General features: G+C 42.1%; 1 protein-coding gene and 1 pseudogene across 6 annotated transcripts in view; one reads left to right on the top strand and one right to left on the bottom strand.

Moving 5' to 3' along the window:
* The window catches only part of DNAH12 (dynein axonemal heavy chain 12), a 191426-nt gene that overhangs the window by 90859 nt on the left and 86393 nt on the right, over positions 1 to 14174 (bottom strand). For 5 of the 6 annotated variants that reach the window (XM_059880070.1, XM_059880063.1, XM_059880064.1 and 2 more), the window contains 4 exons: positions 12506 to 12689; positions 12233 to 12373; positions 2240 to 2323; positions 1422 to 1610 (listed from right to left, as the gene is read on the bottom strand). In XM_059880070.1, coding sequence (XP_059736053.1) covers positions 1422 to 1610; positions 2240 to 2323; positions 12233 to 12373; positions 12506 to 12689 — 598 coding nt within the window. Of the gene's footprint in view, positions 1 to 1421; positions 1611 to 2239; positions 2324 to 12232; positions 12374 to 12505; positions 12690 to 14174 lie in introns of those variants that run through there. The other variant, XM_059880066.1, reaches the window with a different exon arrangement.
* On the top strand, positions 5745 to 6976 carry LOC790595 (tyrosine-protein kinase CSK-like; annotated as a pseudogene).

The following is a 14174-nucleotide window of genomic DNA, read 5'->3' as shown; positions in this document are numbered from 1 at the left end:
TCAGTTAACCTCACTAATCAATATGGAAATGCAAATCAAAACCACAATGATATATCACCTCACACCTGTTAGGATGGATATTATAAAAAAGATAAAAGATAACTAGAGTTGGTGAGAATGTGGAGAAAAACAACCCTTGCACACTGGCTGTGGAAAGGTAAATTAGTCCAGTCATTATTAATGCAAAGGTATGGAGGGGCCTCAAAAAACTAAAAATAGAACTACCGTATGATCCAGCAACCCCTCTTCTAGGTATACACTCAAAGGAAATAAAATAAGTACCTCAAGGAGATATCTGTGCTCCCATATTCACTGAAGCGTTATTCACAACAGCCAAGATATGGAAACACCTAACTGTCCACTGGTGGATGAATGGATAAAGATATTGTGGTAGATATATAATAGAATAATATTCATTCTTAAAAAAGAAAATCCTGCCATTTGCAACAACATAGATAAAACTTGAGGACATTATGCTAAGAGAAATAAGCCAGATACAGAAAGGAAAAAACTGCATGATCTCCCTTATATGCATGATCTAAAAGTTGAATACATAAAAAGAAGCAGAGTAAAACAGAGGTTACAAGTGGGGAGGAGGTGGGAGAAATGGGGAGATGGGCAAACAGTACAAAGTTACAGTTATGCAGGGTGAATAAGTCTAAGAGATCTAATATACAGCATGATAACTACAGTTAGTAATACTGTACAATATGTATCAATACTGAAGATTTGCTATGAGAGCAGATTTAGCTGCTCTCATCACACACACATACATACAAATGTGTTAACTATTTGAGAAGGTATGGTAATTATCCTGACTGTGATAATCATTTCACTCTCCAGGCAAGAATACTGGAGTGGGTAGCCATTCCTTTCTCCAGGGGATCTTCCCAATCCAGGAATCAAACCAGGGTCTCCTGCATTACAGGCGGATTCTTTACCAGCTGAGCTACCAGGGAAGCCCATTCATTTCACTACATGTATGAATATCAAATCATCTTGTACACTTTAAGCATACATATTAAAATTAAAAACACATAAATGCTGGATAAACGCATGCGCATGAATACAGACACATACACACACAGAGACACGTGAGTACAAGGATAACTAGGGAAATGTAAATAAGATCAGCAGGTGTTATCAATGTCAATATCCTTGTTGTGATATTATAATACAGTCTTGCAAAATGTTGCCATGGGGGAAAACCAGGTGAAGTGTATGTGGGATCTCTCTGTATTATTTCTTACAACTGCATATGAATCATGGATGTTCATAATAAATCTTTTGATTTTTTAAAAAAGTGGATATTATATGTCTAAGTAGAAAAGATTTATTTATCCTACCATCCTGACTTTAAACTTAGTCGAGTTGAATGGAAAGTAAAGAAATTAGAGTAGATAAGAGAATTATAATGTTACCTTGCATTTTTTCTTACGGAGCTTTAAAGTGGGCTTTATTAACCAGTCAAAAAGTCCTCTCAGAAGAGCTTGGTGATCTGGTTCCTGTAGAGGTCCTTTCAGTGAATTCAACCATGAAGACACAAGTGGTTTCCATCCCAACTGTGAGGGCTCCAAATAAATCATGCCACAGCGGCTTACAGTGGCAGGCTAGAGGAAAACAGACAAGTTTTCATTTTCCAATCTGGAAGTTATTAAAGAATTCTTTGCATCACTTATAAGGTCCTTCATGATCTGGCTCCTGTCTTCCTCTATAGCATCACATACACTAGATGAAACTCTCTGCAGTTACAGATCCCCAGATATGTCATGGCTCCAAGTCTTTTCAAGACATCTTGTCATGATTTGGAGTGCCAAGCCCCAGCCAATCTCCACAGAGAAGTCTTACCCCTCAAAACCGGATCAAACGCTCAAACATTGTCCCATGTCCTCTTCCTCTACCCATTCCTCGCTTGGGCACTTGCCCCCTCCTTATTCTTAGAGCACTAACATGTACCTCTATATCAGGAGATATATATATATATATAATATATTAGCATGCTTCTCATCCTCTCTAAATGAGCATACACTGTCTTATTCATCTTTGTATTTTTTGTGCCTAACTCACTTTCTGACACATAATAAAAACGATTTATTCCTGAAACTAACACAACACTGTAAATCAACTACACTCCAATAATTTTTTACGATTTAATAAAGAAACAAACAATACAGAACAAAAGACTTATGACTCAGTGAACAAACGAATAAACTAGTATTATAATAAATTATGAACTTACTGAGGCCTGGGAAAGGTCCATTGTTTCAAAGATGAGGCTCATTTGAGGGGACATCTGAATGATTTCTCCACTCATAAGGCAAAGCTGAAGGCAATGATTTTTCAAAAGTTTATTTTAAAAAATCTAAAACTTCTCAGATAGAAGTTTATTCTACTTATTAAAGTACCTCCTAGGATATAACCCTAGGAGGAAGTCTTAGGATGGAAGTCTTAGGATGGAAGCCAGAAAAATCTTAAATCTAAATTCTAAGTCTAGCTCTGTCTTCTCTCATATGAGGAGGGGAGACGGGAACTACGTGATATATTGAAAAAACTACAAAATCCTATACTAATGTCAGTTTTTGTTATTAAAAATTACATGAAATACTACAGATTTTATAGTTGTAAGACTTTTTATTAATAAAAAGAGAAATATAAAAAGTAGAGAATACTATGAATATTCATATACTCATCTTGTAGAGTTAACCAATGGTAACATTTTGCTATATTTGCTTTGTCTTTTTAAAAAGTATTTTAAAGATCATTACAAATATCAGGGCATTTCACATCCAAATAAGTCAATATTAATCTTTTAAAATAAGGATTTTCCTGTATAACCACAATAACATTATCACATCTAACACAATTACCAATGATTCCTTAATATCATCTAATACTTAGCCAATACTCAAATATTCTCAGTTGTGTCAGGAATGTCTTTTCAACTGATTTATTCAGACCAAAATTGAATCAAGGACCGTGCATTGGATTTGCAGTCTCCTCTGGGTCTCTTTATAGAGAGACCTTGGCTTCCCCGTTTATAATTGTCATTAACTTTTAATAATGTCTCCTATCTATACAGCTCTCTTACTCGTTGACTCCTACTAAATTTGCTCTTTATTTTCAGAGATTTTCAGTCCCCTGTTTTTTTCACTTCTTTCATTAGGTAGCTTCTGTTCTATGGTCCAGCATTTCTAGCATCCTCCTGTCAATATATTTAAAGTCTTTCTGTATTTCCAGTCTAGCAACCTGAACTACACCTATATCTGGGCCTAATCATATCAGAAGGAACTAGGGCCATAGGCCCTGAGAGAATTAAACCTATACTAAATCATCCCCTACCTATGACTTTAAGACAATTGAGAAGATTTTAGGGAATCACAGGTTACTGTTGCATTTGGATTCAGGGTTATGGGGAACTTGCCCAGCCTTTGTATAAACTTTGTATGCAGGTCAGGAAGCAACAGTTAGAACTGGACATGGAACAACAGACTGGTTCCAAATAGGAAAAGGAGTTCGTCAAGGCTGTATATTGTCACCCTGTTTATTTAACTTCTATGCAGAGTACATCATGAGAAACGCTGGACTGGAAGAAACACAAACGAATCAAGATTGCCGGGAGAAATATCAATAACCTCAGATATGCAGATGACACCACCCTTATGGCAGAAAGCGAAGAGGAACTCAAAAGCCTCTTGATGAAAGTGAAAGTGGAGAGTGAAAAAGTTGGCTTAAAGCTCAACATTCAGAAAACAAAGATCATGGCATCCGGTCCCACCACTTCATGGGAAATAGATGGGGAAACAGTGGAAACAGTGTCAGACTTTATTTTTCTGGGCTCCAAAATCACTGCAGATGGTGACTGCAACCATGAAATTAAAAGACGCTTACTCCTTGGAAGGAAAGTTATGACCAACCTAGATAGCATATTCAAAAGCAGAGACATTACTTTGCCAACAAAGGTTCGTCTAGTCAAGGCTATGGTTTTTCCTGTGGTCATGTATGGATGTGAGAGTTGGACTGTGAAGAAGGTTGAGCGCCGAAGAATTGATGCTTTTGAACTGTGGTGTTGGAGAAGACTCTTGAGAGTCCCTTGGACTGCAAGGAGATCCAACCAGTCCATTCTGAAGGAGATCAGCCCTGGGATTTCTTTGGAAGGAATGATGCTAAAGCTGAAACTCCAGTACTTTGGGCACCTCATGCAAAGAGTTGACTCGTTGGAAAAGACTCTGATGTTGGGAGGGATTGGGGGCAGGAGGAGAAGGGGACGACAGAGGATGAGATGGCTGGATGGCATCACTGACTCGACGGACATGAGTCTGAGTGAACTCCGGGAGTTGGTGATGGACAGGGAGGCCTGGCGTGCTGCGATTCATGGGGTCGCAAAGAGTCAGACAAGACTGAGCGACTGATCTGATCTGATCTGATCTGATAGCTTCCCTAGTGGCTCAGATAGTAAAGCGTCTGTCTGCAATGCAGGAGACCTGGGTTTGATCCCTGGGTTGGGAAGATTCCCCTGGAGAAGGAAATGGCAGCCCACTCCAGTATTCTTGCCTGGAAAATCCCATGGACCGCGGAGCCTGGTAGGCTACCGTCTATGGGGTCGCAAAGAGTCGGACACAACTGAGCGACTTCACTTCACTTCTGGGTCTCTTTTAATCTAAAACATTCCTCTTTAATCAAATATGTAAAAAACTGATTTTATCAACTGTGTCTTTTCTGCCAAATAACTATCTTATTCATTATTATTAAAGCTATTCTCTCAGTCTCCTTGGCTTCCATGTTTGTAATTGTCATTAACTTTTAATAATGTCTCCCATCTATACAGCTCTCTCACTCGTTGACTCCTACTAAATTTGCTCTTTATTTTCAGAGATTTTCAGTCCCCTGTTGTTTTCACTTCTTTCATTAGGTAGCTTCTGTTCTATGGTCAGCATTTCTAGCATTCTCCTGTCAATATATTTAAAGTCTTTCTGTATTTCCAGTCTAGCAACTTGAACTACACCTACATCTAAAGTGCTTAGATTGGTAGAGAAAATCTCACAGAGGCAGATGTCAGCACTAAACTTAGAGTTCATGGTCTTAAGTCTATCGGGTTCTCCATAACACCCAGATATGCTTCTTCGTTTTCCTAGGCAGCTCTCTTTTCCATTTTCCTTGATGGCTAATTTAAATCTTCCCCTTTCTCCAGTGTACAAAGAACCACGGTCTACCGCTTCACAAAGAAAAAAATAAATCGTCCAAAGGATTTGTCAAATCTTCCAAGACGTCGGCAATTCAGGTTGCCGCGGTGTCAGGGCCACACTCGGGCTTCCTGTCTACCCCATCCCAGCCAGCCTATGGCGGCTGGGCCCCTTGGCCCTCATCCAGATGCCGGGGGCAGCCCTGGGCTGCCAGAGCGATGTCCCCAAGTCGAACCACTGTGGTTTGCGGCCCAGCTACATTGTTTACTAACCCGAACTCCCTCCCAACCCCCGTCCCCACCCCCGCACTTCTCTTCCCTCCTCCACCGGGGCACAGAGCCATCCCCCTGCCTCTGTCTGGCTGTCTCTCCTCCCCTTTCTTTCGCACACAGACTTCTTTGTACCACAGCCCCCAGGACCCCTGCGCCCCTCCCCACACTATGGACTGTTCCACAGGCCACTGATGCTGCCCGCAATGAGGGGGCCGGGACGGCAGCGCTCTTATGGTACCAAGTGACAGGTCCACCTTCCTGTGACTGGGGGAACGCCAGATGTAATGAGAAGATGTCAGCAACTCAGGTTGCCTGGCCCTCCCATACAGACTATATTGCCAAGTACAACTTTCACCGCGCTACCAAGAAAGACCCTCCCTTAGGCAAAGAAGACGTGCTCAGCAAGTGGCTGTCACCAAGGACCCCAATTGGTACAAAGCCAAGAATAAGGCGAGCCACAAGGGCATCGCCCCAGACAACCACGTCCCGAAGCTGGAGGGCGTGAAGGCAGAGGCATGGAACTCAGCTTCACGGCCTGGTTCCACGGCCAGACCGTGCGGAGCAGGCAGAAGAGCCACTGTGCCCACCAGACAGGCCTGTCCTAGTGCAGGAGACCACCGGCTAGCCCCAGGCACGCCACCACATCCTGGACCAAGCCAGCAAACTCAGCACCCACGAGGACCTCAGGCAGCTGGAGGAGCACTGCACCTCAGATCAGAGGGACAGGCCAGACGTCACGGAGGTGCTAAACAGGAAGGGTCTGAAGCTGGTGCAGACCACTGGGAACCGAGAGTTTGGAGGCGTGATGCTGGGCAACTACCGAGGGAATGAACAAGGTCGCCGTTAAGAATGACGCTCCTGTCCGGGCCTTCCGGGCTGAAGCCTGGGTCCTGACGCAACTTCAGCGTACACCTGGTGCAGCTCCTGGGCCTGACTGGAGAGGAGGAAGGCGGGTCTACATCGTCGCCGAGAACACGGCTGAGGGGTCCTGGGGGACTACCTGTGAGGGCTCGGTCGGTACTGGGAGGAGACTATCTCCTCGAGTTCTTCCTAGACGTCAGCGAGGCCGTGGGACACCTGGAGGTGCTGGTGTCCGAGGGACCACGTGGCCCAGGTCAGCGGCTCCGGCCTCACCGAGGCGGCCTCCAGCACCCAGGACACCTGCAAGCTGCCGATCCAGAGGGAGGCCCCCGAGGCCCTGACAGAGAGGAAGTTCTCCACCGAGTCGGACGTGTGGCGTTTCGAGATCCTTCTCTGGGAAAAATCTACTCTTCCGGCCGAGTGTCTTACCCAAGAATCCATCCCTGAAGGACGTGGCCCCGCGGCTGGAAAGGGCTACCAGACTGACAGACGCCCCCCACGGCCGCCCGCCCGTCCATACGAGGCCATGATGCACTGCGGGCACCCGGACGCCCTCGCACGGCCGTCCTTCCCGCATTTCCGAGAGCAGCGGGAGCGCATCAAACCCACGAGCTGCACCTGGGACTGCCGGCCTCTGCTGGGGCCCAGACCTGTGAGGGCTGAACCTAGATAGACCGCACAGCCAGCGCCCCCACTCGCTGGGCCCAAACCCGAACTGAACCCAGCAGCAGGCCAGTGGGCCTCTTGCCTCTGGCCCCCGGAGACCCCGCCGAGGCCCCGCACCTTCTCTCAGGGACCCACTTGTGGGGCTTTGGGAGCCAGGCCCCGGGGCCAAGAAGGGAGGAGGCTGAGGCGCAGTGGGCAGACGCCCTAGCCCTACCGTGGTCAGGCTCCCCCTGGCCTCCCATCTCTCGCCTTCTTACCGTTTTATTCCTTTCTTTTCTTTTGAGATTTTTTTCCCCCGTGTTTTTATTATTTTTCAAGATAAGGAGAAAGAAAGTACCCAGCAAATGGGTGTTTTACGAAAAGTATGAGCCTTATTTTTCCTCCTCTGCCTACGAGGGTTGGGGAGACTAGGCCCCTGTTTACGGATCCATCACCCGAGCCTCATTCCTTGCCCCACGTTCTGTGTCCAGGTCGCCTCTATAGCACCATGTCTGCCCTTGACCAGGTGCACTGTTGGCGTGCTCCACATGCAAACGGTTCATTAGGGGCTTGGAGTCCCTGCCACCCACCCACTGCCTTGAGATGGAATCCTAATAAATCACTCCACGAGGACATCGAGAAAAAAATAATTTGCCTTCAAAATTTCCACTATTAAAGCCACACATTCACCTTTCCTGCTCCCCTCTCATCTGATATGAAACAATCCTTCCACCAGGCTCTGAGTCCTTCAGTTCAGTTCAGTCACTCAGTCGTGTCTGACTTTGCAACCTCATGGACTGCAGCATACCAGGCCTCCCTGTCCATCACCAACTCTTGGAGTTTATGCAAACTCATGTCCATTGAGTAGGTGATGCCATCAAACCATCTCATCCTCTGTTGTCCCCTTCTCCTGCTGCCTTCAATCTTTCCCAGCATCAGGATCTTTTCGAATGAGTCAGCTCTTCACATCAGGTGGCCAAAGTATTGGAGTTTCAGCTTCAACATCAGTCCTTCTGATGAACACCCAGGACTGATCTCCTTTAGGATGGACTGGTTGAATCTCCTTGCAGTCCAAGAGACTCTCAAGAGTCTTCTCCAACACCACAATTCAAAAGCATCAATTCTTCAGCACTTAGCTTTCTTTATAGTCCAACTCTCACATCCATACATGACCACTGGAAAAACCATAGCCTTGACTAGACGGACCTTTGTTGGCAAAGTAATGTCTCTGCTTTTTAATATACCGTCTAGGTTGGTCATAACTTTCCTTCCAAGGAGTAAGCGTCTTTTAGTTTCATGGCTGCAGTCACCATCTGCAGTGATTCTGGAGCCCAAAAAATAAAGTCAGCCACTGTTTCCACTGTTTATCCATCTATTTGCCATGAAGTGATGAGACTGGATGCTATGATCTTAGTTTTCTGAATGTTGAGCTTTAAGTAAACTTTTTCACTCTCCTCTTTCACTTTTATCAAGAGGCTTTTTAGTTCCTCTTCACTTTCTGCCATAAGGGTGGTGTTATTTGCATATCTGAGGTTATTGATATTTCTGCCAGCAATCTTGATTCCAGCTTGTGCTTTCTCCAGTCCAGCGTTTCTCATGATGTACTCTGCATACAAGTTAAATAAGCAAGGTGACAATATACAGCCTTGACATACTCCTTTTCTGAATTGGAACCGGTCTGTTGCTCCATGTCTAGTTCTAACTGTTGCTTCCTGACCTGTATACAATTTCTCAAGAGGCAGGTCAGGTGGTCTGCTATTCCCATCTCTTGAAGAATTTTCCACAGTTTATTGTGATCCACACAGTCAAAGGCTTTGGCATAGTCAATAAAGCAGAAATAGATGCTCTTCTGGAACTCTCTTGCTTTTTCCATGATCCAGCGGATGTTGGCAATTTGATTTCTGGTTCCTCTGCCTTTTCTAAAACCAGCTTGAACATCAGGAAGTTCACAGTTCACATATTGCTGAAGCCTGGCTTGGAGAATTTTGAGCATTACTTTACTAGTGTGTGAGATGAGTGCAATTGTGTGGTAGTTTGAGCATTCTTTGGCATTGCCTTTCTTTGGGATTGGAATGAAAACTGACCTTTTTCAGTCCTGTGGCCACTGCTGAGTTTTCCAAATTTGCTGGCATAGTGAGTGCAGCACTTTCACAGCATCATCTTTCAGGATTTGCAAGAGCTCAACTGGAATTCCATCACCTCCACTAGCTGTGTTCGTAGTGATGCTTTCTAAGGCCCACTTGACTTCACACTCCAGGATGTCTGGCTCTAGGTGAGTGATCACACCATCGTGATTATCTGGGTTGTGAAGATGTTTTTTGTACAGTTCTTCTGTGTATTCTTGCCACCTCTTCTTAATATCTTCTGTTTCTGTTAGGTCCATACCGTTTCTGTCCTTTATTAAGCCCATTTTTGCATGAAATGTTACCTTGGTATCTCTAATTTTCTTGAAGAGATCTCTAGTCTTTCCCATTCTGTTGTTTTCCTCTATTTCTTTGTACTGATCTCTGAGGAAGGCTTTCTTATCTCTCCTTGCTATTCTTTCCAACTCTGCATTCAAATGGGTATATCTTTCCTTTTCTCCTTTGCTTTTTGCTTCTCTTCTTTTCACAGCTATTTGTAAGGCCTCCTCAGACAGCCATTTTACTTTTTTGCATTTCTTTTTCTTGGGGATGGTCTTGATCCCTGACTCCTGTACAATGTCACGAACCTCAGTCCATAGTTCATCGAGCACTCTGTCTATCAGATCTAGTCCCTTAAATCTATTTCTCACTTCCACTGTATAATCATAAGGGATTTGATTTAGGTCATACCTGAATGGTGTAGTAGTTTTCCCTACTTTCTTCAATTTAAGTCTGAATTTGGCAATAAGGAGTTCACGATCTGAGCCACAGTCAGCTCCCAGTCTTATTTTTGCTGACTGTATAGAGCTTCTCCATCTTTGACTGCAAAGAATATAATCAATCTGATTTCGATGTTGACCATCTGGTGATGTCCATGTGTAGAATCTCTTGTGTTGTTGGAAGAGTGTGTTTTCTATGACCAGTGCATTCTCTTGGCAAAACTCTATTAACCTTTGCCCTGCTTCATTCTGTACTCGAAAGCCAAATTTGCCTGTTACTCCAGGTATTTCTTGACTTCCTACTTTTGCATTCCATTCTCCCATAATGAAAAGGACATCTTTTTTGGGTGTTAGTTCCAAAAGGTCTTGCAGGTCTTCATAGAACCATTCAACTTCAGCTTCTTCAACATTACTAGTTGGGGCATAGACTTGGATTACTGTGATACTGAATGGTTTGCCTTGGAAACGAACAGAGATCATTCTGTTGTTTTTGAGATTGCATCCAAGTACTGCATTTCAGACTATTTTGTTAACTATGATGGCTAGTCCATTTCTTCTAAGAGATTCTTGCCCACAGTAGTAGAAATAATGGTCATCTGAGTTAAATTCACCCATTTAGTTCGCTGATTCCTAAAATATCAACGTTCACTCTTGCCATCTCCTGTTGACCACTTCCCATTTGTCTTGATTCACGGACCTAACATTCCAGGTTCCTATGCAATATTGCTCTTTACAGCATTGGACTTTACTTCCATCACCAGTCACATCCACAACTGGGTGTTGTTTTTGCTTTGGCACCGTCTCTTCATTCTTCCTGGAGTTATTTCTCCACTGATCTCCAGTAGCATATTGGGCACCTACTGACCTGGGGAGTTCATCTTTCAGTGTCCTATCTTTTTCCCTTTTCATTCTGTTCATGCGGTTCTCAAGGCAAGAATACTGAAGTGGTTTACCATTCCCTTCTCCAGTGGACCACATTTTGTCAGAACTCTCCACCATGACCCGTCCATCTTGGGTGGCCCTACATGGCATGGCTTAGTTTCATTGAGTTAGACAAGTGTGATCAGATTGGCTAGTTGTCTGTGATTATGGTTTCAGTCTGTCTGCCCTCTGACGCCCTCTCTCAGTGCCTACCGTCTTACTGGGGTTTCTCTTACCTTGGACTCAACTAAACTGATTAACCCTCTCTTCTGAATCATCACTATTTCTTGTCTTTTTGCTTTCCCCCTTAGTCCAATCAATATGACTGAATAATAAACAAATGACTAACCACCTATAATAAAGTACTGGAGTATATGTTTGAATGTTAATTAAACTAGTTTGCTTACTTAGTAGTATAAGTATTTCATTTAGATATAAAAATAAATTGTGGTATATTGATACAGTAGAATACTAATACAGATATTAAAAGAATAATAAAGAAATAAAATGGAACTACAATATTAATATCATAGATTGTTGTATTGACCAAAAGAAAGAAAATATTATATGGTGTGATTCTATTTACATGAAGTTCAAGAACTGGCAAAACTAGGTTATTACAGCACAAGTTAGAATAACGATTGTGCCTTTGGGAAGATGTACAGATTGCATAGGGACTTAAGTGAACCTTGTAGGGAGCAATAAATTTAAGGTATTTTTATTTATATTATGGTCATCTGGGTGTACGCATATGTAAAAGAAATCATAGATTCTAAACTTTGGTATTCATTTTATACATTATATATGTTATCTCTCAGTTAAAATAAATATAAGATTTCCATTTTCTTATTTTTTTTAAATCTCACAGGTTCTAAGGTTATGTACCACATATAAACACTGAAGCAGTCTATGTTTTCAAAAAAGAAGGGTTTTTTGTTTTCTTCTAAAATATTAAACTGACTCGATGGATGTGAGTCTGAGTGAACTCCAGGAGTTAGTGATGGACAGGGAGGCCTGGTGTACTGCGATTCATGGGGTTGCAAAGAGTCGGACACGACTGAGTGACTGAACTGAACTGAACTGAAAACATTAAAGTTCTATAAGAAGCCTTAAGACTATAGTCACATAACTTATTATCACCCATCACATTACCATGCCTTCCAGCTAATGTAGTAGTTTTAATATACTTGTATTCTAATTAAAAAAAAAAAACTAATCAAAGAATTTACCACAGCATAGTTTTCATTGAAAAGATAACTTATAAACTTTTTAAATTTGCTGCATCCTTCATTTTAAAATTTTGGGATTTAGTTGTTGGACATATAACATGCTTAACCATGTCTGTATCTGCTTTGTTTTTTCTAATTGTGGTAAAAAAAAAAAAAAAACACACATAAATTTAGCACGTTAACCATTTTAGGTTTACTGCTCAGTAGCCTGACATGACTTAACAGCAGCGTTAAGTATACTCACACTGTGCATCTGTTTCACTTTTAATCGTGATGGCTTACCTTTTTATTATCGTCCAGTACTGTGTTCATGCTCTCTATCCACAAAGTGTCAATGGGACCATCAAATACAACCCATTTCCGGTCAGGTGTTTCTGATAAGGCAAATTCTCTAAAAGTATTAGCTACAATACCATCAGTCCACTGAGGAGGAAAAAAGGAAGAGTTGGAAAGTTTCCCTTAAAAAACTATAAAGTGTTAACATAAAAATATTTCAAATTTCTTGGCTTAATGTGCATTGTCAGTAAGAGTAGAGATGTTTCTACTGAGGATTACCTCATGGGACACTGGGTCAAATTGTCCAAAAAGTTGGCCCATAGTAATGGATTTGGGGTTTACAGTCCTATAAATGACTTTTTCTTCCTCTCCACAGCCACGTTCATTCATAAGAGTTAGAGTATCAGCCAGCATATGCAGAACTTTTGTTTTACCAGCAAAAGGCTCTCCTACTAACATAAAACTATGAAGGAAAAGAAGTCATTATATCAAAAATAATGGTAAGTTAAATTATTTACCTATATATTTGTATATAAATTTTCACCCTATGATAATTACTACATATAATTTTTGAAATTATATTACTTTGTCTCAGATATAAGGTGGTTACATTTAACTGATCTCTAAATCAAGTTCTCAATATTAATACCTTTATCTACAAAAGAGAATAAAAATTTTCCAAATGAAAATGGAAACAACTGCATACTTAAGAAAAAAAATTTAATGACTTGAGGTTTCCTAAGCAGGGAGATGGAGAGGATTCACTTTTCCTCATTTTCACTTGCTACAGTGCTCTTTGCCAAATACCTCTGAATCTCCTCTCTGCTGGCACATCTCCTCTCTTCCTTGCTCTCTTTTAGGACTACTAGGTGACTAAGGTATAATAAATGGAAATGATGAGTGTTACTTGGTAGAGGAGAGATAATTGCCCATAAGGGACCCTACAGAGCTCTCTTCCCTCTAGCAATCTGTGACCCACAATGTTAAGACGGTGGCTGCTCCAACATCCTGGGAACTGAATAATTATGATGAGCAGAACCTCCCTGTTAAATTAGATTGAAAACAGTATGATAGAGAAATACACCTTTGTTCTCAAGTCACTAAGATTTGGGTACAGATTGTTTCTCTGTAGTCCATCCTTACTGATAGAAATTGGTACCTAGAAGGGAGAAAGGTATTCTTGCCATGATAAAAAAAAAAGAGAGAGAGACTAAGGGGCACTGGCTTAGAGGCTAAGTTGTGGGTGGCAAATTAACTGTTAACAGAGGCTAACGACTGGGAATTAATGCTATGCTGTGGAAAATTCTGAAAGAGATAGGAATACCAGACCACCTGACCTGCCTCTTGAGAAACCTGTATGCAGGTCAGGAAGCAACAGTTAGAACTGGACATGGAACAACAGACTGGTTCCAAATAGGAAAGGAGTACATCAAGGCTGTATATTGTCACCTTGCTTATTTAACTTGTATGCAGACCACATCATGAGAAACGCTGGACTGGAGGAAGCACAAGCTGGAATCAAGATTGCTGGCAGAAATATCAATAACCTCAGATATGTAGATGAAACCACCCTTATGGCAGAAAGTGAAGAAGAACTAATGAGCTTCTTGATGAAAGTAAAAGAGGAGAGTGAAAAAGTTGGCTTAAAGCTCAACATTCAGAAAACTAAGATCATGGCATCCAGTCCCATCACTTCATGGGAAATAGATGGGGAAACAGTGGTTGAACTTTATTTTTTGGGCTCCAGAATCACCGCAGATGGTGACTACAGCCATGAAATTAAAAGACGCTTACTCCTTGGAAGGAAAGTTATGACCAACCTAGACAGCATATTCAAAAACAGAGACATTACTTTGTCAACAAAGGTCCGTCTAGTCAAGGCTATAGTTTTTCCAGTAGTCATGTATGGATGTGAGAGTTGGACTATAAAGAACGCTGAGCACCAAAG

This window comes from Bos taurus, chromosome 22 (assembly GCF_002263795.3).
Source record: "Bos taurus isolate L1 Dominette 01449 registration number 42190680 breed Hereford chromosome 22, ARS-UCD2.0, whole genome shotgun sequence".
NCBI classification, from domain to species: Eukaryota; Metazoa; Chordata; class Mammalia; order Artiodactyla; family Bovidae; genus Bos; species Bos taurus.
This window is presented reverse-complemented; position numbering and strand designations above follow the sequence as displayed.